The 26,088-nt window shown below is 38.7% G+C and overlaps 1 protein-coding gene across 1 annotated transcript in view; it reads left to right on the top strand.

Moving 5' to 3' along the window:
- The window catches only part of MTREX (Mtr4 exosome RNA helicase), a gene marked incomplete at its 5' end in the record, with an annotated part of 60,868 nt that overhangs the window by 26,122 nt on the left and 8,658 nt on the right, over positions 1-26,088 (top strand). The window contains 10 exons of the mRNA XM_080933715.1: positions 1,999-2,149; positions 5,094-5,266; positions 5,757-5,825; positions 11,696-11,824; positions 12,401-12,511; positions 16,017-16,205; positions 17,173-17,336; positions 21,994-22,099; positions 23,893-23,949; positions 24,991-25,153. Coding sequence (XP_080789841.1) covers positions 1,999-2,149; positions 5,094-5,266; positions 5,757-5,825; positions 11,696-11,824; positions 12,401-12,511; positions 16,017-16,205; positions 17,173-17,336; positions 21,994-22,099; positions 23,893-23,949; positions 24,991-25,153 — 1,312 coding nt within the window. The remainder of the gene's footprint in view (positions 1-1,998; positions 2,150-5,093; positions 5,267-5,756; positions 5,826-11,695; positions 11,825-12,400; positions 12,512-16,016; positions 16,206-17,172; positions 17,337-21,993; positions 22,100-23,892; positions 23,950-24,990; positions 25,154-26,088) is intronic.

The following is a 26,088-nucleotide window of genomic DNA, read 5'->3' as shown; positions in this document are numbered from 1 at the left end:
CTTGGGGACTTATTTTAAAATGAAATAGATAAAATTAGAATTTAGAAATATCATTGTTACACATGCTCCACCATGTTCATAGCAGCCTTATTTATAATAGCCAGAATCTGGAAAGAACCCAGATGTCCTTCAGTAGATGAATAGATACAGAAATTGTGGTACATTTGCACAATAGAGTACTACTCAGCTATTAGAAACAATGACTATGAAATTCCTAGGCAGATGGATGGATCTAGAGACTATTTCCATGTTACGTTTTGTTTTACATGTACTTTATGCTCATTGTAACTAGTAAGATTTCAATGCACACTATCAAACCTTTAAAATAATCAAGTACTGCCAAAAATATATTCATATAGTTTTATGCAAAAATGCTTTTAAAAATCTGTACATGTTTTTTTAAATAAAGTTGAAAAAAAAAAAGAAATATCATCATTGTCTCCCCATCAGATAGCTTTTTTTCTTTTTGCATCTTTAGCAACACGTCATCTAAGACGTGAGTAAGTTCTACTCTCACAAATGCGTGTGCACACATTTGTGTAATGCTGAAGTGTCAGCGGTTGGCCCGAGTGTCTGCAGTGCTCACTCAGTTCGTTGTGCTGTTTAGAGCTGTGTGTCTCCGTGTCTTCTCAGGATCTAATCTTTCACTCACTCTTCATGCGATGTGAAAGTCCTGGCAGCCTCTCTGAGGAAAGATAATTAATTAATTTCATGTATGTGAGTACTCTGTCACCTTCTTCAGACAAACAGAAGAGAGCATCTGATCCCATTACCGATGGTTGTGAGCCACCATGTGGTTGCTGGTACTCAGGACCTCTGGAAGAGCAGTCAGTGCTCCTAACCTCTGAGCCGTCTCTCCAGGCCAGCAATACCTTTAAAGTTAGGCACGAACTAGAAGTAGAAACAGCTCACAAAGAATGGAGAAAGCACTGCCGAGGATGGAATTTAAAACGTGATGATTCTTTTGTATGACTACAACCATGTTCATATTTGCAAAGTATTTTTATACAAAAAATATTCATCTGAAGAGCCATTGCTACAAGGTGTGAGCTGAGATATTGGGGCAATATTTTGGATAAAAGCCAAATTAGTGCAAGCTAATAGTTTTCTACAGTAAAAAAATCTACAAGATTTATTGTATTTAATGGCAAATATTTTTAGTGTCTTGTCACTTAATCTGTCTCTTTTTTGGTGACCACCACACTTTGATGAAATGTAGTTACCAAAATATAGAGACAGGTAGATCTATAATGGGGGAGCTTATATTAGCAGCTTTATGACATACATTTCCAGTGTATTGTTTTTATCCAAATCTCACTCTGAAATATTAGTATATTTGGTCACTGCAGGCTAGGCTTTGTATGCTGCAGTCACTAACCTAACGTTAGTAACTTAAGGTTTATATCTCTGACCTGCTTGCTCCCTGCTCTCTGTAAGTTGTTAGGACAGATCCTGCTTAGCATCTTAGAAGAGCCAGATGGAGCATTGGCAGTCACTGTGCCAGGACAAAACTATAGCCCTTTCTACCAGCCATCAAACACTTGGTCAGAAAGTGACATCCCATTGTCTCCCACAGTTGATCCCACCCACTTGGAGACCAAAAAAGCAATCCTACCTTGTACTTAGAAGGAGAGTTAAGCGTATTTTGTAGTCTTTGAGCCACTATTATCTCTACTGACTTTTGTTGTTTTGTTTTTGTAGATGGGGTTTTTCTCTGTATTGTCTTGGCTGTCTCTGTAGACCAGGCTGACCTTGAACTCAGATCTTTCTGCCCCTGCCTCTGTAGTGCTGGGATTACAGGCACGCAGCACTGCTGTCTGGGGTTTTATTCACACTGTGCTTTTAAAGATATTAACCATTTTATCACTTTGCTTCAAAGAAAAGAATTTGTATTGTATATCCCTGTATTCTTTAGTATAGGTAAATTATTAAGCATGTTAAAAGTCTTGTGTAAATTTATTTTAAAGATTTGCAAAATTGTAATGCTTTTTATTGTAGGGGTCAGCTGATCCTCTGAATAGTGCTTTCCATCTGACCTATAACATGGTTTTGAACTTATTAAGAGTAGAAGAAATTAATCCCGAGTACATGCTTGAAAAATCTTTCTACCAGTTTCAGCATTATAGAGCCATTCCAGGAGTCGTAGAAAGTAAGTATGAATTGTCTTTTCTTAACTAGACTCAGCAACAAAGTGATGACTGCCTTGGTGGTGGTTTCATCAGTTTTGTTTTGTTTTTTTTGTTTTTTGTTTTTTTTGTTTTGTTTTGTTTTGTTTTTGTTTTTGTTTTTTGGTTTATTAAAGCAATCTTGGCCATTAAGTTAAAGAATGTAGAACTTTAGTCTGGAACATTTATAGACTGGAACATTCAAAATAAGTATAGACATTTCTGACAAAATAGTTTTTTTCTAGTTGCTTCAACCATTGTGTAATTTGTGATTTTTTTTTTTAAGTCATTAAAATGCATGTGAGTCTTGAATTCACATCCTGCCTCCATGTTTTGGTTTTGTTTTAAACCTGTGTGGTGTCATGTTCATAGGCTACATGGTCACAACCTGGTACTGATGGAATAAGAGAGAGGTGGATCCCTAATGTTCACTGCCCATCAAGTCTAACTAATTGGTGAACTCCATTCACTCAGAATCCATGTCTTAAAAGATAAAGTAGAGAGCTGAAGAGATGGCTCAGTGGTTAACAGCACTGGCTGCTCTTCCAGAGGTCCTGAGTTCAATTCCCAGCAACCACATGGTGGCTCACAACCATCTGTAATGGGATCTGGTGTGTCTGAGGACAGAGACAGTGTACTCAAAGAAATATAAAGTAAATAAAAAAATGAATCTTTAAAAAAATAAAGTGGGGAGTGATAGAGGAAGACACATCTGCCTCTTACCTTGAAACACATGCACACATTGTATGTACACACACACACACACACACACACACATACACACACACACACACACACCAGCCTTGTGAATCATTAAGAAAATACAGTGCTCTAATTTGGGTTTGAACTGAGCAGTTTCAAAACATCTAATTTTTAATACACAGGGACAGCTGTGTAACCACAGCTGCTGCATTACAATTTTTGCATCTTGTTTTCTTAGTGTCCACTTTTATACAACATTGTACTTTAGAGCACACGTTCTGTCCATCTTCTTAGCCCTCCACTGTTCTTTTATTTTTTTCATTACTTTATCTTGTGAATAGGTCACACATGTCCTGCACATATCTGGGATTCAGAACAACATTCACGAGTCAGTTTTCACCCCCATTATATGGGGAATTGAAGTTGGGTACATCAGAATTAGTAGCACATATCTTGATCTGCTGAATCATCTTTCTGTCCTTACCTTATTTTATAAACAAGATTTGTCTGTTTAAGCTAACTTGGGTGGCCAACAAACCCCGGGGATCCATCCTGTAACAATAGAGTTAGAGAAGTGCCTGCCATGGGTACCTGATACTTAAACTGAGCCCTTCATGTCTGCATAACAAGCACTTAGCCACTGAACCATCTGTATCCCCTTCTATAAACTGTCAGTTGTTTTTTTCTGATAATCCACTTGTATTATGTGTGCTTTGACAGGTAGTATTCTAGCTAGTGAGTTAAGTTCAGTTTCTCTAAGTAGCGAAATGGTTCATTAAAAAGCGACCAGGCATACAAAGGATCAGCAGTCACAGGAATAGTCTGTGTGAGTGTTAGGGAAATAAGATGGTTGACAGTGAAGTTGCAGCATCCTTCTGGGTTACTGTGTTACACTGTCAGCTAGGAATATCTAAATATTGTTTCAGTTAGTCTCTAGGAAAGATTTGTGGGTTGTGTATACTGAAGTTTTATCTTTAATTCTTAAAATTATGAGGCATACAGGTTAAATAGATGGAGTTCAATATTAATTCAAAGTAGGGGAAACTGGGCAGTGGTGGAGCATTTGGGAGACAGAGACAAGTAGATCTCTGAGTTCAGGCCAGTCTTGTGTACAGATTGTGTTCTAGGACATCCAGGGCTACACAGAGGAACCCTGTCTTGAAAAACCAACAAAAGGACAAGAGAAAGGGAAGGAAAAGTCGAGTCCACTGAAGTCATACTGGAAAAACCAAGACGCATAGATGAGCATAGGCACAGATCTCTTCACATTTGTCGCTGATGTCTTAGCTATGAAACAGAAAATAGGAACAAATACCTGTGTGAATAAATTAGATTTCAACAAAAGTAAAAACAAAGTCATTGAAACTAGGAGTAGGTAGATATAGGGTAAATATTTACACTCTGTAATATAAAATCTAGATCTGTAATGTATAATGAACTCTTAGGACTCAGCTAAAGACAATTCAGTTTAAAAAAGGACAAGTGGGCTGGGGTGGGGCTTAATGTTTGTAGCTTTTCTAGCATGTGCAAGGCCCTGGGGTCATTTCCCAGTTCTTCAAAATAAGTGAATAAATAAATTAACTAAGAACAAACCATATACAAATGACCAAAGCCCTCAATAGGATGTTGAGTATCATTGCTAAGAAGTACAATTCAAAACTATTTTATACACTCATTAGATCAGTAAACAACAAACCGGTATGTTGCTGTAGAAAATTGTTAAAAAGTTTCCTATGAGAATAACCACATGACCTAGCACCTCCACTCATGGCTGAGTTAAAACATGTTCAAAGGCTTTTCATGAATATTTGTAATAGCACATGGACAAATTGCTGAAGAGTAAACGTGGTCGCACATCCATGAGTTGTAAATGATTATGTTAACATGGAGTTAATATGGAACTATAAGGCGGCAGATGTTGTGCGGTGTGTATTTTACCATAGAAACCATAGTTAAGAGCAGACTGAGAGCATAATGGAGTGTGTAGGAAGCCGGTAGATGAAGGGCAGCTGGGGGTAGAGCAATAGGTAGTGGTGAGCACAGAGGACTGCCTGTAGACAGAGACAATGCCCTTACTAGAGAGAAGGTGGATGACACAGTCCTTACATAACTTCAGGAACTGCCTTGGGTCTGTAGATTCATAATAAAAAAAAGTCGTCTTGGATTTAATTTATGTGAGGTATGTAGTAGTTTTGATAGCATTTCTGACCTATGCTTTATTTATAGAGGTAAAGAACTCAGAAGAGCAGTATAATAAAATAGTAATTCCCAATGAAGAAAATGTGGTCATCTATTACAAAATTAGACAGCAACTTGCCAAGCTGGGAAAAGAGATTGAAGAATATATTCATAAACCAAAATACTGCTTACCCTTTCTACAACCAGGCCGTTTGGTAAAGGTATGCTATGGTTCTATACCAAACACTTGTCTATTACGGTATGGGATTTTGATGAAAGACTTGCTTATGTTGGTGAAGTGCTTCCTGCTTTAGGAGGGACCAGTCCGGGTCTGTCATCTCACCAGTGTCACATGGTCCTGACTTACGACTTACGCGAAGCTTCCTGATTATGAAACACTATCTAAAAATGAGCTAGTTTTAAGTCTCAGATCAGTAGATACAAAATACTTAATATTCTCAGGACAAGTAATGTTCTGTTTAGCATATGTTTGTCACATAAGAGATTCCCGAGAACCAATGGAAACCTAGTGGGTTTTTTTTTTTTTTTTTTTTTTTTTTTTTTTTTTTTACTGTAAAATTAATTTACTGCCTGTGATCTTTTAAACTCACTAGGGAAATTTAAAGCCTTCCTAGCCTGTGACGTAGATATAGAAGGCTCTAATTTCATTTTGGAGATAAACACAAGTTTGTCTGCTTGTTTTCTTCTCAGGTGAAGAATGAAGGGGATGATTTCGGCTGGGGAGTGGTAGTGAACTTCTCAAAAAAGTCAAATGTCAAGGTAAGCTGCGGCCCTGCAGGGACACAGGTTTGCTGACAACTGCTTCTAATTTTATGAGACCATGTTTTCTTTTTTTTTTCTTCATTTTCAGTTTTGAGTATTGGAAAAAAGTAAGTTTCTGTTTTTTTGGATTTAGGTATATGTTAGAAATATTAGAGAATTAAAGGTGATAATTATAACATTAAGGATCATTTATAATGGAGGGCCGTTAATAAAGGAAATTTTGGCAGATATTTATATGAGTAATTTGGAATAATTATTGTCTATGAAATAAAATATCTTGTTAATTTATTAGAAGAGTGGCTGATCTTGAAATAAGTCAGTCATATGCCTTTTTAAATAGTAGTAGTATCTGTTTTAGTTGCAGTGGGCATTATTTGATAAACTAGTAAATAATCTCAAGTCATGATAATCTGTCTCCATATCTGGTTTTATCTTTAAAATGGAGAGTTTGCTTTTAAAATTATAGACTGACTTCTCTGTTTCAGCTAAGCATGGGGTCAGTAAGAGTTAAGCTTTGGAATTAAGTTAGCCTTGAAATACACAAACCTTGTAGTGTTGAAGCTACTTGTTGAAAATAGTTTAGATCTTTGGTTTGTGGTAGATGATATTTCCTTTAGTTCATGATCTATATGAACCGAAAATAAGGAGGAATTTAAAGACTATAAAGACCTACCCCCCAACAAAGGGAAAAAAAAAAAGCAAGCACTTAGGTAAGGCACAGGAGGACAAGGAAAGAAATAACCTGAGGCTATTTCTGAAATATGACTTTGTTGTAAAAGTTAGGGTGTTTCGTTTTTTATTTTCCAAATTTTTTTTAGTCAAAGTAAAAGGGTGCCAGAGCTAACTGTAGTATTGGAATGGAGAAGAAGAGGCAAAGGAGGAAGAAAAGGGGAGGAGGAAGATGAACCAAGGGAGGAAGAGAACCAGACTTTATACCTATAGAAATTTTCCTTTTGAAAAACAACAGGGATGAATAAAAATAACATAAGGTACATCAATAACAAATGTAAAATAGATCCCATGTGTAACCTCACATTTCTCAAAGGCTAGACATAAAACAGGACCAGAAAAAAAAAAAATCAATAGAGCCATTAACCATCTCATCCACCCTGCATGATAAATGATAGATTGCCTTCAATGGGATCAAACTTCTCCATTTAAGGGAAGGTACTCTCTTATTCAAGGACCACATGATTGAATGGTGCTGCAGATCTCCTAAAGTCGTTTGAAGGATGGGATTATTTAGTTTATATTCTAAGCAACTAATTGACATCTGAAACAACAGCTGTGTAAGGAATATCGATGCCCAGGGAGCTAGTTAGTTCCCTTAATATTGGGGATCTTATCTTCAGCCTCTTTAATCTCTCAAAAAAGGATTCATTGACTGGGAAGAACCCCCATCCCATCCCACACAATCAGTTTATATTATTTCTTCAGGAAAACAAACAAATAAACAAAAAAACCATAATAACAACAAAAACAAAAAAAGCCTGTTTCTCAGACTGCCCATCTTGGGTTTTGCTACACAGAAATACTTTCTGAACTTTGAAGTTTCTAAAGCAGGTATTACTCGATGTCCAACACAAAGTAAAATCAAAGGTCTGCCTTTACATCATTGTAACTTTTATCTTTCTTCTGCATACATTTTGGATTACTACCTGATAGATGGTAGAGGTACCTAAAGAATGGATAAATTGGAATATAAGAGAAAAGGGAGAAATGTAGGAAGCTTCCCGCCCATTACTCAGCCTACAAAAACCTTTCCCCTCGTGTTGCTTGGCAACCACATAAGTCATAGCCCAATTTCGGGGCACGTGAATGAGCTACTGGAGGATGCACCAATCAGGTAGCAACACAAGTCTCTTAGGCATATATAAGCAGTGCTTTTCTCCCCCACGTTAGGGAGATTGCGGGAGACCCCACGTGGAGGGATGGCAGGGAGATCACACGTGGGGAGGGACCCGGTAAGGGAGATCGCACGTGGGGAGAGACGAGAGAGAGAGAGAGAGAGAGAGAGAGAGAGAGAGACACGGCAAGCACGTGGGAGATCGCCTGTCCAGGGAGATCTCACCAGGCAAGCACCTAGAGAGATCGCCTGCTCAGAGAGAAGTTTCCTGCTCAGGAAGTCCCCTGCTCAGAGTGCTGTACAATAAAGGTTGTCTGCAGAAGAATCTTGTTGTTGCACGCCTGTTTCTGCCGGCGAGACGTGAGGCGCACGACAGATTAGGTCCTGGGAGCTCTGGTTAGTTGGTATTGTTCTTATGGGGTTGCAAACCCCTTCAGCTCCTTCAATCCTTTCTCCAACTCCTCCACTGTGGACCCTGTTCTCAGTTCAACAGTTGGCTGTGAACATCTGTCTCCTAATTTGTCATTATCTGACAGAACCTCTCAGGAGACAGCTATATCAGGCTCCTGTCAGCATGCACTTCTTGGCATCAGCAATATTGTCTGGGTTTGGAGGCTGTATATGGGCTGGATCCCCAGGTGGGGCATCTCTGGATGGCCTTTACCATCTCTGTCTCTGCTCCAGACTTTGTCTCTGTATTTCCTCCTGTGAATATTGCAGAAACCCAAAAGAGTCTTTGTGGAGTCTCATTGAGTAAAGACAGAATTCTCAAAAACCTTCATAATGTAGCATATCGTTGAAGGAAACATCTCAAAGCAACACAGTAATAATATACAAGGAATAGAGACTACCATTTACAGAACATAAGAAATGGATGGGTAGGAAGAAATTGAGTTTGTCTATAAACATCGAACTGACAGATGTACTACTAGATGATATAAATGCTCTTTGCCAAGCTTGTAACAACAGTGATATTATATTCATGAAAATATGTGTGCACACACCCTTCATTAAATTATCTTTATTAGCAATCACTAATTTATAGGACTACTTTTGAGATATTGTTAAACTCATCCCATTTTCCAGTTTATTACATTTTCAGGGTTACTGGATATAAAATTCTTGTGCTCATTTGTTTAGAAGACAGTAGTAAGCAGAAAACAGAAATATAATACAATATAATAACTACTGTACAAATATTCTGCCCAATGTCCACCACCATTTGTCCTTGTTTCTGGAGTAGGATGAGAACTGGGCTTTGGATATATCCACAGCATCCTGGATGGTAGTAGCTCTGTACCTTAGGGAGACCTTTGGGGGTTGAGCCAAGAGAACTATATCACTGTCTCACTACCCTAGTGCTTAGTCTCAACCCCAGGTAACTAAGAGAAGCATGAGAACTGCTAATGTCCTTTAGCTCCTGAAAAATTATCCCTCTACAGAGAGCCACAAGGAAGGGAGTCCTCCTGTAGTTTGGGCCTTGCATTGAAATTTCTGTCACAGTGAACTGGGAAGAGGGATGAAAGGAACTAGTAGTTTCAACTGAGATAACACAATTATTTGCTATCTTTTAGTGATTTTCTTGACTTGGTGCTTCTTTAATATAGTCCCCATAAATGGCTGTCTTTGGTTTCTTTCCAATACTGTCATGCCACCAAGTCAGGACTGTAGGAAATGGAAGGTCTTGCATTTTTAAAAAAGAAAAAAAATTATACCTATTTAGTGTATCTGTAAATTCCCAGTAGTCAAAGTTCTAAAAATATTGTTTGCCTGTTAATCTTTAGCCCATATATAAAAGTAGTACACTAGGTATTGAGAGTTCTGGGCAAAGATAAAATGAAGACTTGAGTGCAACATAGTAATTTTCTGTTTTAATTGATAGAGAATCTCAGTTTTCCACCAATCTGCATGTGTTCTTCTGATGACTAAAACTATGAAATACATTTTATTAATTTTGAAATATTACTTACTTAATATATACGTTAATTTTTGTGCCTTTTACATCATTTTTACATTGTGTAATATGTGTATACACTTTTGCATTATTATGCAAATTATGTGTGTGCTCATACTCAGCATAAGTGCAGTGGACAGCTGTTGGGAGTTGCTTCTTTTCCTTCCACTCCAGGTCCTCAAGATAGAACTCAGGTCTTCAGACTTGTTATCAGATTCCTTACCCTATGAGCCATTTTCCTGGCCAGCTCACAGTTTAAGCAGATTATTTTGTCTGGGTATACTATGTACTCCCCCACTTTTTAATTAATCCATTCTCTAGATTGTAGACTACATTCTACTTAGAGGTGTTTGTTTTCCATTTGGAAAGTATGACAATCTCAGCAGAAATTGATAGTTGGTTTTCACTGTTTGCCTAGGTTGTTGTGTATAATGCTTACTTAATAGCTAGGCTGCATGTATATTAGAGAGAGGATTTCAGAGTAAAAAAGACTTAGTTTTACCTAACCAAACTGAAAATATTTTGGGACTTTTTAAAAATTTTAAATATCCATGATGAGGAAAAGCTACTTTTCTTTCTTGAGGGGAAATACTGGAAGTGAAGTTTGCCTTGCTTGAAAACACGGATCTAATGATCGTGCCTATGATTTGTATTTCAGAATTTGTGTTACTTTTGTTAAGGTATCAGTAGTTATTTGCAGAATAATAAGTTATATTTCATTGTAATATGTCATCTTTTTAAAAAATGTTCTGAGTAGAGCCCAGCAGTCATGCCTTATTCCTTCTAAAGAGCTTTCCTTTATTTAGGTTTATGTAAAAATAACAAAATCTTTCAAATATTTTATTAAAAGTGAGAAGAAATTTTTTACTGAAACTAAAAGCATGGATCACAGAAACTGTAATTAAAGTGCATGTAGTGGCTTAGGGCTGCGGCCGTAGTCCTGGGAAGGCAGTGCTGGCTGGGAAGGGGAACCAGTTTTTTCCAGTGCACAGTAGCTGCATGTTGTCACCCACACGCAGGCAGGCCCCATGCCCAGGAACAGTGGACCAACCCCGAACCCCTCTAAGGTTTCTTGTACTCAGTTTTGTTTATTGGATATTTGTTTGTTTTGATTTTTTTTGGAGGGAGAGAGAGAGAGAGAGAGAGAGAGAGAGAGAGAGAGAGAGAGAGACAGACAGACAGACAGAGAGAGAACATGAAGTTAGAATTAGGGAGGCTGGTAGAAGTAATGAATCTCGTAGAGTTACAGCAGAATGTTCAAAATATATTGTATGAAAAAGAATTTTAATGAAAAAAACCTGTCTATTGGGTGAAGGAATAGTTTAGTTCAAGGGCAGCTGAAACTATAGACCAAAACCTTTTCTCAAAACAACCTAAAACCAGACAGTCAAATGTGATTGCGTCTGAGAATGTTAGGCGATCTTATTTTAGAGAATATAAAAACTAAAATGCACTGTCACATGGTATGAAATCACATGGAACCTTGTAAGCATTAGAGAGTATTTTGCATGTTGCTTGATAGGGATAGAAATAGATTTAGATTTTGGTTTTTGTTTTTGCTTTTTTAAGATTTATTTATTATATATAAGTACACTGTAGCTGTCTTCAGCCACAGCAGAAGAGGGCATCGGATCCCATTACAGATGGTTGTGAGCCACCATGTGTTTGCTAGGATTTGAACTCAGGACTTCTGGAAGAGCAATCAGTGCTCTTAACCACTGACATCTCTAGCCTGATGTGGTTTTTGATACTACTGATTTTGTTGCTTTTTAAATTTTGGCATAATTTTATTACAAACTATTCATTAGAAACTTGATATTTGATATCACCAGTATCATGGTCATGATATTATGTTAGAATTAATAAGCAGCTATACATTACCATTGACTAGACCACTCCGAAGGATATAGAAACAACTTTTTTTTAATATTTATTTACTTTACTTGTATGGGTACTAGAGACAACATTCTATGAAGTAAACATTTACTAGGCTGTGTATGCAGTCATGTACATTCTGAGAAATGTACACACAGAGTTAATGCACTTCACTCTATTCTGCCTTTCTAGCCCAATTCTGGCGAACTGGATCCCTTGTATGTGGTGGAAGTACTCCTGCGCTGTAGCAAGGAAAGCCTGAAAAACTCTGCTACAGAGGCAGCAAAGCCAGCAAAGCCGGATGAGAAAGGAGAGATGCAGGTTCGTGCTGCCCTTTTCATCTTCAGATCTTAGGTACCATCCCTGTATTGTGGTCATGCTGAACATACAGCCATACTTTCTGAATTAGATGGTTCAAGGTATCTTAGCATCGAAATCATCTCAAGTCTCAGTAGGGTGTTTGTAAGATAATTACTAGGGAAATTTGACAAAGAGAACCGAATAATCTCACACAGATTTGAGTCTTACCTGACTATGTTACCTTCTCTTTAAGTTCTTTTTTTCCTTCACCTCATTGCAGTCCATCTGGAGCTTGCCCGTTCCTTCCCCGACTTATTAACCTTTTACACAGGGGCAATCGTGTGCAACTTTTATGTGTTTAAAAGTACCTAGTAATTAGAATGCAATCATGACTAAGCTGGGGTCTGAGCAGAGGGTCTTCTGTTTGATGTGCCATTCGTGGGACTCTTAAGATTTGCATATTGTGTACTAAGATTTAGGCTTTGTGGTAAGTAGTTGGTCTGCAAGAATTATTTATGCCCATGACTGTAAGAGCTGCTTTCTTCACTGGATGCAAATTTGGAAATGTGGAATTTAATCGTAGTGTCATATTTGTAGGTTGTTCCAGTTTTGGTGCATCTCCTGTCTGCCATCAGCACTGTTAGGCTCTACATTCCAAAAGACCTTCGACCCGTGGACAACAGACAGAGTGTCTTAAAGTCCATACAGGTACATATGTCCACTTAGAACCTAGATATAAGTTTTATACAAATAGGATTCATCCAGAGGTGACTGAAATGTTTTATATATTTCAGAAGAAACCACAAATACATAATAATGAGTCACAGTAGAACTACATGTAGATATGTCCCGAGTACAGCAACAGTGTTTATTACTGAAGGGAGACTCATAAAACTGCATTATTAATATTCACTGGATTATAAAAAGTATCTTTTATTCATAAACATGAAAAGGTTGGCTAGAACAGTTGAATAGCATTTACTGTACCATACTATACCGAGAATAATCTCTAGAATTTGAGAAAACAATGGTAAATAGATTTCATTTTAGAGTAGGAATCTTTTAAAAGATTTCTTTATGTTCTCTGAGCATGTCCTTGTATGTGTGCACACGTGCCTGCAGCTGTGTCAGAGGAGAGGGTTTTGGATGCCCTGGAATTGGAGGGCTGGATGGTTGTGAGTGAGTCATCATGTAGCACTAGGAAATGAACCTGGGTCCTCAGCAGCAAGTACTCTTACCTGCCGAATTATTTCTCTGGCTCGTAGGGTACAAACAAAGCTGTGGTCCGCGGGCTTCCTAAAATTAGTGCTTCTCTTGAGAATTTTTTAAATAATGTTTATGGAGATGGTAAGTACTGTTGTAAGAACATACTCCTAATACAGTAATGATAGTGGACACTAACAGTCTGTTAGCAAGTAACCTGGAGGGAAACTAAATACACTGCTCCAATAAATGTTTTTCTCATGATTCAAAAGAACAGCACAACTGTGAACAGATATTTACTTGATTATTTTTCATTTAGCACAATACTGCAGTTGTCTGGGGAAAATGATTAACTTTGTTCTTCAGAAAAACATTACCACCCCCTCTTTTTTTCCTGTTTAAATTGGAGTGGATTTTTATTGAGGTAAATCACCAGCTACCTGGCTTGACTGACTTACTGAAACATCCTGGTATAGTCCATGTTCCAGTCAGATGTTAACTTCAGCAGGAGCGTCACATAGTCTGAGGTTTGTCTGTACACATCAGATAGACAGGAAGAGTTGTAGATGAGCTCGCTAGAAGAACCCCTTCACTTGAGGACTAGAGAGACACTCTTGTGTCTTACTGTACATTTTAAAACTTCAGAACTAAAATTTTAGCCTGGTGGTGGTGGTGCACTTCTTTAATCCCAGCACTAAGGAGGTAGATCTCTTGAGTTTCAGCTCAAGGACAGCCAGAGCCAGGACTCCACAGAGAAACCTTTGGGGTCTGGGGGGAGGGTAGTATTTCTTTGTCTTTATACTTAGACCTTTATAACTCGGTTTCTTAAAAAGAAGGATTGGTGAGCTGGAGAGATGGCTCAACAGTTAAGAGCACTGACTGCTCTTTTAGAGGTCCTGAGTTCAATTCCCAACAACTACATGGTGGCTCACAACCATCTGTAATGGGATCCAGTGCTCTCTTCTGGTGTGTATCTGAAGATAGCAACAGTGTACTTATATAAATAAAAATAAATAAATGTTAAAAAAAAAGGATTGGTCAAGTTCATAGATAAAATTACATAACTTTGCTATGACATACCTCTCCCTTTGAATAGAACATACCTGGTAAATTGCTCGTGACTTAAACCCTTTGCAGTTTTGGTTTTTATTCTTTAGTAGGGATAGGGGATACAATGAAGTTACTGACCATAGTCAAGAGAGTGGGGCTTCCTAAGCCCCTCCCCTTTTTTGGGTGCCCTGTGATAGAAACTGAGGAGAGATGCTCAGTTGGGGGCTGAGTAGGGTGAGGAACTCAGCAGCTTAAAGTGCTTTCTTCCTCACCGTCCTTGCTGGGGTGGGTGGTCCAGGGCTTCTTATTCTTTGGAGGACATGTGGACCTTGAGGTCTTCCACTATTGCTGTAGCCATGTTTGTTGTCACATAAGGAAGTGAGAGCAACTCCAGCCCATCATCAAGGATGGAAGAGTGGGCATCATTATTTAAATTGCAGAAAACAACCTGGTTCTCATCACAGCCCAGAATGCCCTTTAGTGGGTCTTCAATGCCTGCTTTACCACCCTCTTGGTATCATTGTACTTGGCAGCTTTCTCCTGGTGGCATATCAGATCCACAGTGGATGCATTGTAGGCAGGAACACAAAAGACCATCTAGTAAGCTTCCCACTCCTTTCTCTAGCTTTGGCAGCAGCAGTGGGTGCAGTGATAATAAAAGCTGGGCAGACCCATAGCTTTCCAGAGCGTTCATCTCCAGTCTTCTGAGTGGCAGTGATGGCGTGAATCATGCTCTTCCATGATTCCCAAGTTGTCATGGTTGACATTGGTCATCAGGCTCTAAGCAGTTGGTGGTGCAGAAGGTGTTCCTGACAAATGAATTGTCATACTTGTGGTTGTATATCCATCACAAATGTGGGGGCATCAGCAGAAGGGGCAGAAATGATGATAGCTCTTTTGTGCCACACTTCAAGTGGGTCCTGGCCTACACTATAATAGTGAAGACACCAACAGACTTCACAACATACTCAGCACCAGCATCCCCCAATTTAATTTTATCAGAATGTTGTTCCCGGAAAATGGAGATAGTCTTCGAGTTGATGACAGGTTTTTCGTTCTCAGGCTTTAACTGTGCCATGGAATATAGGAACTTATACTGGAACATGTAGAACACTTTGAATCCAGTGAAGGTCATTGGTAGCAACAGTACCTGTTTTGCCTGAATTGAAGGCAGCTCCAGTTACACCAGAGTTGAAGACTCTCAGTATGGCAAATTCTTTCACGTTGACCATTACTATCCTGTCTCAGGGATGATGCTAGCATTGCAGAAGAAGATGCAGCTGTCTGAGGCAGTGAAGACTGGAGGGCTGATTTGTACTCTTTGTTTCTTTTCCTGAGATAAGACCTCTCATTTTGTTGTCCAAGTTGGTCTCAGACTCCTAAGCTCAAGTAATCACTGTGCTTAGGCTTCCCAGGTAGCTCGGACAACAGCTGCCAAGTTCAGTTTCTGACTCAGTAGTGCCCAGGCTAGAAATGCCTCAAGTCATGTAAAAATGATATGAAGTACATAAGATAGTTACATAAGGTGACAAGATGTTACACCAACTTAAACATATGGTAGCAGTTTTATTAGTAAGTCCTGTCACAACCAGAACTAGTGGGTTATGCTATACAGTGCTAGATATATTAGAGGATATATATCCGTTGGCACTAAGTTTTGTAGCATAGCAATTGAAAAGGAGTTTTTAGGCTGGGTGGTATTTTATCTGTAGCTCAGGAGGTTGAGGCAGGAGAATGTCAAGTTGCATAAACTGTGCAGCAAAGTAAGACCCTGGTTTATCCTGCCCCGCTTTCCCCAAAGTGGAATTTTTTAAAAACAAGTGCCATGGATAATTGTTCTCCAGTTGTGGGAAAAACATTTGTAGAGTCCTTTTTGTGGCCACAGACATAGTAAAAATGAACACAAAAGGAACATGGCTTAGGATAACCTTATTAATGAGTTTTGTGTATTTTATTTCAGGAAGTTCAAAAGCGTTTTCCCGACGGTGTTCCTTTGTTAGATCCTATCGATGATATGGGCATTCAAGATCAAGGACTGAAAAAAGTCATTCAGAAAGTAGAGGCTTTTGAGCATCGAATGTACTCACACCCACTTCACAACGATCCTAATTTGGAAACTGTCTATACACTTTGTGAAAAAAAGGCACAGGTATGATACAAACATTATTTTAAAGTTTTATTTATTTTTCTTCCATGTGTGTATGGTTTACCCATGTGTGTGTGCCACATGCATGCCTGGTGCTGGAGCAGGCTTGAAGAGGGTTGCGGGTCCCCTAGAATTGGAGTCTTGGTGCATGTGTGCCTCCATGTGTGCACCCTCCATGTGTTCTCCTCCAGCTCCTGGAAATAATTTTTATAGTAGGGTTCTGTGCATTTCATTAAATATGTTATTTTCTTGTCCTGTTTTATTGTCTGAAGTGTCTTTTACATAAACTATAAGTGCTGGAGCCTGACAGCCATTGCTGGTAAGTCAGGATTCACTGTGAAACCTAGGGCAGCAGAGCACAATAGAGATTCAGGGTCGCTCATGTGTGTAACATTGTCAGGGGCTCCACGGAGGAGACACAGTGGGGTTAGTAATAGGTTTATTTCTGTCAGCGCGCAGACAGTGGTGTCTCATCGAGATGCTACAGAACAGCCTTACCCACTGGGCTCTTTTCTAACTTAAGGTTTATGTCTCTTACAATTTTTGCCACAGCGTTTGGCTCTGTTTATGTAGGCATTTCATAGACAAGAAATTCTAACCTTTCTTCCCTGAAATGCCTGGTAGTCATTCCAGTTCCCATACAGCCATCTAGCATAGAAACGAACATGACAGCTCTTGTTTTCGCAGCAATGGATTAGTATTATTTGCTGAATTCAACTTGGGATTACTCAAGAGCTTGTGTAGTATCGTGTCTCAGTTTTGTCAGTAGTAAAATGCAGGTTTGATATTGTTACCTTTTGAAATTGCTTCAAAATTTCAATTATTAAATGACTATGTTGTGCTGGGATGGGATTTAAGACCTTGCTTGTCTTAGTAAGGACGACCTTACTAAGCAACTTTTATGTGGGATGTTGTTTATCCCACATTACCCTATCCGTTGTTAAACTGTCTGCACTTTTATATGCCCTAGATTGCACTAGATATTAAGTCTGCAAAGAGAGAACTAAAGAAAGCAAGAACTGTTCTGCAAATGGATGAACTCAAATGTCGCAAGCGTGTTCTGAGACGGCTGGGCTTCGCTACGTCTTCTGATGTCATAGAGATGAAAGGACGGGTGGCTTGTGAAATAAGCAGGTAAAATGTCCTTCTGCAGAGAGTTTTAAATTACATTCATTCTGTAGTTTACATGAACAATACTTGTTAGAAAACAGCTGTTATGAAGGTATTATGCTTCCATTTTAAGTACATTTTGGACCATGAAGTTGAGAAATTAGAAAAGTCTCATGGATCCCAGTAATTACCATAGGCATTTCTAGCTACTCTGTTGCTATATTTTCTATGAAACACACTTTCTTGTGTGTTGAGATTTTTTTCTATATAATTTGTATTTGCTATATCTCTTTATTTATCATCTTGAAGTTTTTTTATCCTTTGAAATGTTCTGCCTTGACACTTAACTCTAATGATCATAATTCATATATATATGGAGGAACACGAGAAAATGAGCACGTTTTATTCGAGTCTGGGGTTAAAGTAAGATACCACAGTGGCATATTATAAGCTGCAGCTTAAATTTGGAAAAATATAGTCAGCTCTATTTTGCATCCACAGATTCAGCTCACTTGTAGGTTGAAAAAAAGTAAATGCATATGTACAACCTAAGCCTAGTCCTTTTTCTTAAATCTTTACTCCCTGCACAGTACAGAACAATTGTTCAAGTAGCATTTTCATTGTCTTGGTTCTGTAAGTAATACATGAGTAATGTGTGTGTAGAGGTTTAAGGCTCTTGAACACTCCAGGGTGTTAGTTTCCTTGGTGTTACCTAAAACTTACACCTCGTGGGTACTAAAGGACAGCTGTATTTTTCTGCATTAGCAATTCAGGAATGGTTTGGACACATGGTTCTGGCTCAGGATTCCCACCACACAGTACATCTCACCCCAGCCCCACACACAGGCCCTGGTTCTAATGAGGTAGCCATTGAGTAAAACCCTGGCAGACTCTATAAAGTAAGTAGTGTTTGAATAGGTAGATCTTTCTCCTGTTCATTCTTTCCTTCTTCCCCTCCAGGTGGATCAGGTTGGGCATCTCCATAGCATGACCAACTCAGAATGGTGACTCTACTCACATGGAGGCTTAGGGCTCTAGAGTGAGGTAGAGTTGTTTTCTGATGGGGTTTTTTAATCTAGCTTAGAGATTCTACTGCAGTACAATCAATCTTTTGGTTACATCTAAGTCACAAATGCTCCTAGAGTCAAATAGAAAACAAAATCCCATCTCTTGATAGGAACGTAGCAGCTATCCCACAGAACTCCCTTCTATAATGAAAATGTTCTGTACCTTGACTGTTCAGTGTGGTCATTAGCCACATGTGATGATTTAACACTTGAAATGGTTACTCGAGACTAGGGAACTGTTAAGATGTATATTGTATAAATCGAAGCTGTCACATATATGGGGTAGACTGTACGGTGATGCAATTGTAGAAGATGATACAGAAAAGAAAAGCATTTTTTTTTGCCCATCTTTAAAATCCATTAGTTGTTTTTCCATCGTGACAGTGGTTCCGGCCTTAGAAGCTAACCTGACTGTGTCCTCCGTTTGAAAGTCATAGGCTGGTGGCCATGAGCCGCAGAAAGCTTCCTGACAGTGTCTGGTTTTGTTCATGTAGTGGTGTCCTGTTGCAGTAAATATTAAAAAATAAAAATGCTTATCTTTCTATCAGCCCTGAGGTCTCACTCCTCAGGCCCAACCCTGATACGGAGCCCCTCAAACCTCTGGCGCCCTGTCCAAGCACCACCACGCTCAACTCCCTTCCCTGGCGGTTTTCTACCGCCGGTTCTCTGCCTCTGTCCCTGGGTTTTTCTCTACCCCAAAATCCCACATAAATAAACTCTACAGCCGTTAGCTTTTCATACAGGTTTATATATTCAACTCCCAATCTACAAACCTTCTACACAACAAGACTACATCAAATACACAAAGATACAAATTGCCCTTCTATAAGAGATGCTAGACCTATAAAATTCTTAATGTTTATAGCTATTTAATGCCAATCAATATCACCTGGGTCTAGCTGGTTCTTGGCAAACTCCATTTTGCAACAACCTTCCCCTCTGTCCTCTGACCTCCTCAGACCTCTCAGTTCTCTCTACCTCCCTCGTCCCTTCCAGTCACTGGCTTTCCTTTATTTTACTAATTAAAATGGGAAGGTTCAGTTGGAGTCATATGACTGGGCAGCCCTTCTTTGGGAAGTGGAATTAACATTAAAATACAAACAGCTTCAGGACAACCTACAGTGTCATTCTCAGTGTGGAGAGGACAGTTTTGAAACTTTTTCAAATGTCCTTAGAGAATCACAGGCTTGGAAAATGGTTTGGTTTGGAGCATTTATGGAACAGGCTTGTTGTTGCTGTTTATCTATGTCAGCACTGGAAATGACTAAGATGATGAAGACAACTCTCGGTCAACCAAGTGCCCACTCATTGGTATAGAGGGCATGATGCTAGATTCCCCAGCCAGAGAAGCTAAGGATCTAGAACTGTAGGTCTAATCTTCATTTTAAATACTGACACAAATTATGCATTTAGTTGGTTAGCAAGCCAGATAAAGCCTTTTAAGTTAGATTTGGTCGTTTTCTTCAGCTTTCCTACTATTATACAGTTAGAGTATTCACCATGATGTAAATAATGATTCATATACTAAGGTACTGTTAAAGAAATAATACCTAGAGTTGAGTGATGAATGTAGAAATTAGATATACAGCCTGATTTCATCTCAGAACAGTGAGTATTGACTTTATCCTGATATATTTCTATTTATTAAAATAACAATATCAAAGTATATTACTTTTCTTCAAATGTTGTAAAAGCTTTAAGTCAGTCAGGAATCCCATCTTTCTTTTCCGTCATTCTAAAGTCTGCCCCTGACTTGAGTGCTTTCCTTCTTTTTCCTTCCCAGATAATTGCACTGCCCTCTTTTAACTGTTCATCATGTCTTGAGAGTTACTACATATTCTGTAGACAGTATCAATGTTCTTTCTATCTCACTTCAGCAGCACTACTGAAATTGAAACCATACAGGAACATCCTTGCCCTGTCCAAGGATGACAGACACACCAGTACTCTGTCCAAAGTATAGGTTTTTTACATTATTCTATTTGGTAGAAGTTTTTCAATGATTCCTCTTTATTTAGAATAAATTTCAGAATTTTGTGTGTTCTTGCCTTCCCTCTCTAGACTCTTCCGACTTCCACAGATGCTGCTTCCTTTGCTTGGTATGACCATTACCCCACATTCTGTAGGGTCCTACTCACTGTTCTCCGACGCCTTCTGAAACGTGCTGTGTGTCTGCCGTCTGCCTGCAGGCCTGGCAGGGGCATGTGCAGCCGTGGTTCTGCTCTTCCTCACCCACTAGGCAGACTGTTCTCTTGAAGTGGTCATGCCTCATTTCTGTTTTCTGCTTTTGCTTGGCTTAGGTCCCAGTTTACCTTTACAGACCCAGATCTAATTTTTGACTTACTTTGAAGTTATAGTGATAAAGATCAACAGTTTGCATCTTTCTTCTTTAAAAAAATTTTTTTTATTTTTATGTGAGTACACTGTCGCTCTCTTCAGACACCAGAAGAGGGTGCCAGATCCCATTACAGATGGTTGTGAGCCACCATGTGGTTGCTGGGAATCGTACTCCGGACCTCTGGAAGAACAGTCAGTGCTCCTAACCACTGAGCCATCACTCCAGCCCCATCTTTATTCTTTCAATAATAAAATATTCTTAAATATACAGAAAATTTTATCTCCTTGTTATTAGTAAATATTCTAATAATTACTGTACTGATCTAATAAATCCTTCATCAATAGAGTTTTATGAGATTCTTAACCCACTTAAAAACAAAAGAAAATATTTAAGGGAACAAAAATAGAAATATGAGATTTTTTACTCATTGAATTAATTGTTGAAGGGAAAGAACTTACTGTTGTGAAGTAAGATCCGGAAGAATCTTATTTTCTGAAAAAAATATTACTTGAAACAATAGATTTTTCATGTTTTTTGACTAGTATATCAAAGTTTCCAGAATACTTCATGTGGTGAAATGTTGAAAAGATTTTTAAAAAACTGAAAACATTGCTTAGTAATCTAGTCGTCGCGAACGTCTTATCTTCTGATGTAAATGCAGATATGACGGTGACCCATAGCTGCAGGGCAGGATCATGGCCTCATTAAAGTACTGTCCTGATGATCAAATGAGGGGCCCAAAATAATGAGCTGGTGCTGAGACCTGCACCTACTGTGCTCCAGACAACACTGCGGGTGTACTGAACTCTAGAGCAGAGCTCGTCCCCATTCAGACTGACCTGAATGAGCAGAACTCGGTTCATTCAGGGTCTCACCTGTCTTGGCCACACTCACGCGCAGCATCAGATCAGGAACAGCTAAAGTGCAGAGTGAGTGTTAGGTGCCTTCTAGATATAATTTCCAATAAAAATTTTCTGTTGTTAATAAACACAGAATTCTCATTACATTCTAAGTGACTAGAAGTTTAAAATTTTTAAAGAGTTTTTTGCACCAACAAAATAAGCATTAAGAAATGGTTACTTGAATGGATATGCGCATTTGGATATTGTAAGTGTCTGTTTAATGTCTACTGTTTACATATTGACATAGAAAAGTACCATTTCTTTTGAAAATCTTGGTTATACTTATAGATTGTTTCTCATTATTAGATAATACATTTTGCTAAAAACTACGTGTTAAGATTGTTTGTGACTTGTAAAATTTCCTCTCTTTTTAGTGCTGATGAGCTCCTTCTAACAGAGATGATGTTTAATGGGCTTTTCAATGACCTTTCTTCAGAACAGGCGACCGCACTGTTAAGCTGTTTTGTGTTTCAAGAGAATGTGAGTTAATGTAGTGTGCTTTATTTATTCATACATTGGTTTTGATTAAATCATATAAAGGACATTTATTAATAACAAGACTTGTTTTCATGTTTATATGTCACATGATTAAGCCAAAAAACATAATTTAAAAATTTGGTATGATAGATGATATGTGCTTAACACACTAATTTCTATTTTAAAGTGTTTCTGTAACATTGAAAGAATTTTGAATATTACATAAATCTTTCAAATATAAAAATCAACATCCACAAAAATGTATTAAGCATTCAGTGTTCCCAGTGCATAGATCTAGACATTGGAGATGCTGCAGAAACTTTACTTCTCATGGCTGACATGTGGGAGAAGGTAGAAGCTGAACATCTGAGTGGACATACCTGATGCTTCAGATTCTCACTTGAATGAGTAGGGATAGAAAAGCCTTTCCAGTGTGAAGTTTCATTGATGCCCGAATGAAAGTGAAGAAGTGAATGCGTACATTCAGAGAGCACCGCTTCTGCTCAGATTGGAACCTTTGCCTTCCACCTGCCGCCCCTAAGACAGAAAGTCGATCAGTAACTTGCTCGTGAAGGGATGCTGTCAGTAGCATTTCTCAACATTCATTCCATATAGTTTTCCTGACAACCAGATCCATTGAAGCTTTTGTTTTCACAGGAATAATATGGAACCTGGTTTATGATGTCTTATGTAACATGTTTACACACATCCACTGAATTGAAATTAAGTCCTGTATACTAATGCAGATGCTAATTCCAACTAATCTGTAGTTGCCTTTTAGAACATTAACCTTTCAGCCAGACCCTACAGTTCAGGTGCCTGAATTCCTAACAGTCCTAGGGAATGGAAGGTGAGACAAGAATCTCAGGACACTTGGAGGACAGCTAGCCTAGCTAACACATGGACAAACAGACGCTGTTGCTTACAAGGCGGAACGTGAGAACCTGCATGGCACTTGAAGGGCATCTTCTCAAATTTGCACTTGTGCGGCTTGTGTGCAGGACACACACACACACACATTATTTTAAATCCTCACAGTCCTGAACATACTTTCTTATGGTGATGTCATTTTTTTTTTTTTTTTAAAATCCTGACACATATTTTCTCACCTTAACAGAAAGAACCCATCACAGAAGTCAAGTAGCTTTCTTTGACTGGTTATAGTGATGGATTAAATTGTTATTTAAGTTAGAAATTAACAAATTCTACTACTGAGAAAAACTATTAAAAGTATTGAAATCGGACAGGCCTGGTTCATATGCTTTTAGAATCCCAAGACTCAAGAGGCAGAGGCAAGTGAATTTCTGAGTTCAAGGCCAGTCTGAGCTATGTATCAAAAACAAAAAAAAATATTAATTTCAATTAAAATTTGAATGATATATTAATTAACATTGAGAAATATAAGATTAAGGACAGTATTCACCCTACATTTTCACTTTCTACAAACTTTTCTAGAAGCTAAACTCATAAATAAACCACAATTAAACTATTGATGATAGCTTCACTACTCTTTACGGTGTTTGCTTTCTTCCCTGCTCCATCTGTATTCAGAGATTGCTTGTATTGCAGTTTTCAATATTAGCAATGTGGTATTTTCTTCCGAAATGTGATAATTAACCATGAGAAGAATAGTGGTGTTGTATATGAAAACCTATAGCTGACTAGAAATTCCAAATGCTAATGATTGAAATCTTATAATTTGGTATGAATGAATAGAAAAACTTTATTTCATTTCAGCTAGAAATAGTACTTTAAGCTTGAGTTTTCATATTTTATTTTCCTTTTCTTTATCGTAGTCTAGTGAGATGCCCAAATTAACAGAGCAGTTAGCTGGACCACTCCGACAAATGCAGGTAAGCAGTCATGATGAAAATCCCCACTCACAGGCTGGTCATGGCACGGCATCATTCCACAGAGAAATATAAACACATTTACTCTAGTTGTGTCTTTTGGTCATATTTTATAAGCTTTCTAGTAACTAAGCACCTACTTTCATTATTGTACAGTATATATGGGCTTTGTAAATGTAGGTTTCAAACTAATGTGAGTTAGGCAAACTGAATTTCTATTATTTATTTTCTTCCTCAGTATCAGCCATGGTAATTTTTTAAATTATGTTTATTTTTATCTTATGCATGCATAGAGTTGTTTTGCTTTCGTGTATGTCTACACCACATTGTTCAGTGCCCAGGGAGGTCGGAAGAGAGTGTCACATATGGGTCTCCTGGACCTGGGACTGCAAATGGTTTTTAGCCTCTGTCCTTTTACTGGAAGTTGCACTTCGATCCTCTAGAAAAGCATTCAAGAAATTTTAAATATTTAGTTTTGTTATTTTCTAATGACATGGATATGGGGGTGGTGTGTGGGTGAGTGTAAGTATCCACACAGGCCACCAGAGGGCACTGGGCTCCCTGTAGCCGGAGGACTCACAGTGGTTGGGGAACCCAGCTGATTCTCAGGAAAAGCAACATGCTCTTAACTGCTATGCCATCTGTAGCCCTTTGGTTCTCTTTTAAGACAGTCTCATGTAGTTTTGACTTTCTGACGCTGTTCAAGAAACATAAGGTTAGATGCTGCTGCTGGGTTTGGGTAAGTCTAGTGAATTGTAGGATTTGTAGTAAATGTGTGGTTGGCACAGAGGTTAGCGACCTCTGGGTGTGCCCAGCACTGGGGACTGATACCCTGGGAAGGCTTGACCCTGGCATGACTTGCCAGCACGAGTCCTGTGCCAGCTTAGAAGCTCAGGATACCCAACTCTCAGAGACAATACTGAACATCTTTATCTCTCCTAAAAGAAAAGTGATTTTGTAGAATCTTTCTTTGAAAACCTAAGGAAACAGTGCTTTGGGAGATATTCAGTAAAGAATCTTAATTCTGTCCTTTCTTCTTAAAAGGAATGTGCTAAAAGGATTGCAAAAGTTTCAGCAGAGGCAAAACTGGAGATTGATGAAGAAACTTACTTAAGCTCATTCAAGCCTCACCTGATGGATGTGGTATACACCTGGGCCACTGGGGCCACATTTGCCCACATCTGCAAAATGACAGATGTCTTCGAAGGTAAGGCTGGAATCCGCTCACTTATACAAAGTAAAACTTTACCAGTCAGGTATGGTGGCAGTGTGCTTTGAAGTTTATCTCTTCAACCCTATATTTCCTCCCCGCCCACCAAAAACTGCTGCTCAGAGAACGAGATCTTGACTAGCTCACAGCAGGTAGCAACAGTTGAGTCTCAAAGAAGGAAGCATGACAAATTGTGAACTTCCTTCCCACACAGGAATCTGGGTCAGTATACAACAGGGCTTGTGCTCAGAGGGGCCAAGGCAGTGAAGTAATAGCGCACCGCTTCTGTTGCCGAGCTTTGTATTAATGATCATTCGCTACACGAGTAACAGTGAGACTCACTACCATATGTGTTCATTTGTGTGCAGTGTGTGCATCTCCAGGAAGTCACAGTGATGTGTGACAAGTGCACTGCATAGAGAGAGACGTCTTGTTTATTTTAAACTAATTCAGAAGCAGGCAGTACCGGGTGTATGGCACGAGTCCTTAATCCTAGCACTCAGGTGGCAGAGTTCAGAGACAGCCTGCTCTACAGAACTAGTTCTAGCCGTGAGGCTACATAGTGAGACTCTATCTTGAGAGTTTGGAGGAGCAAAGGATAGGATTTAATTGAATTGTTTTGTGGATAATTTTTGTTGTTTTTTGTTGGTTGGTTGGTTGGTTGGTTGGTTCTTTGTTTAAATATGGGCACTTGGAAAAAGTGGTTTCATGAGTGTGGTACTTGGAGGATAAAGCAAGTTTTTATCAGTGGACAACCTGAGTGTTTATAGACAGCACTCATGGAAAGAGTCAGGCACATTAGCATTTCTGAGTCTGTTCTGCCTCTTCTGATTTGTTGAAATGGTGAATTGTTTCTGTATTATGGTTTATTAAAAGTTTGGAATTAGAGAAATGTATATCTATCTGTAGCTCAAAATTAGATCTCATAGCAG

This window comes from Micromys minutus (genome assembly GCF_963924665.1).
Source record: "Micromys minutus genome assembly, chromosome: 20".
Taxonomy (NCBI): Eukaryota; Metazoa; Chordata; class Mammalia; order Rodentia; family Muridae; genus Micromys; species Micromys minutus.
This window is presented reverse-complemented; position numbering and strand designations above follow the sequence as displayed.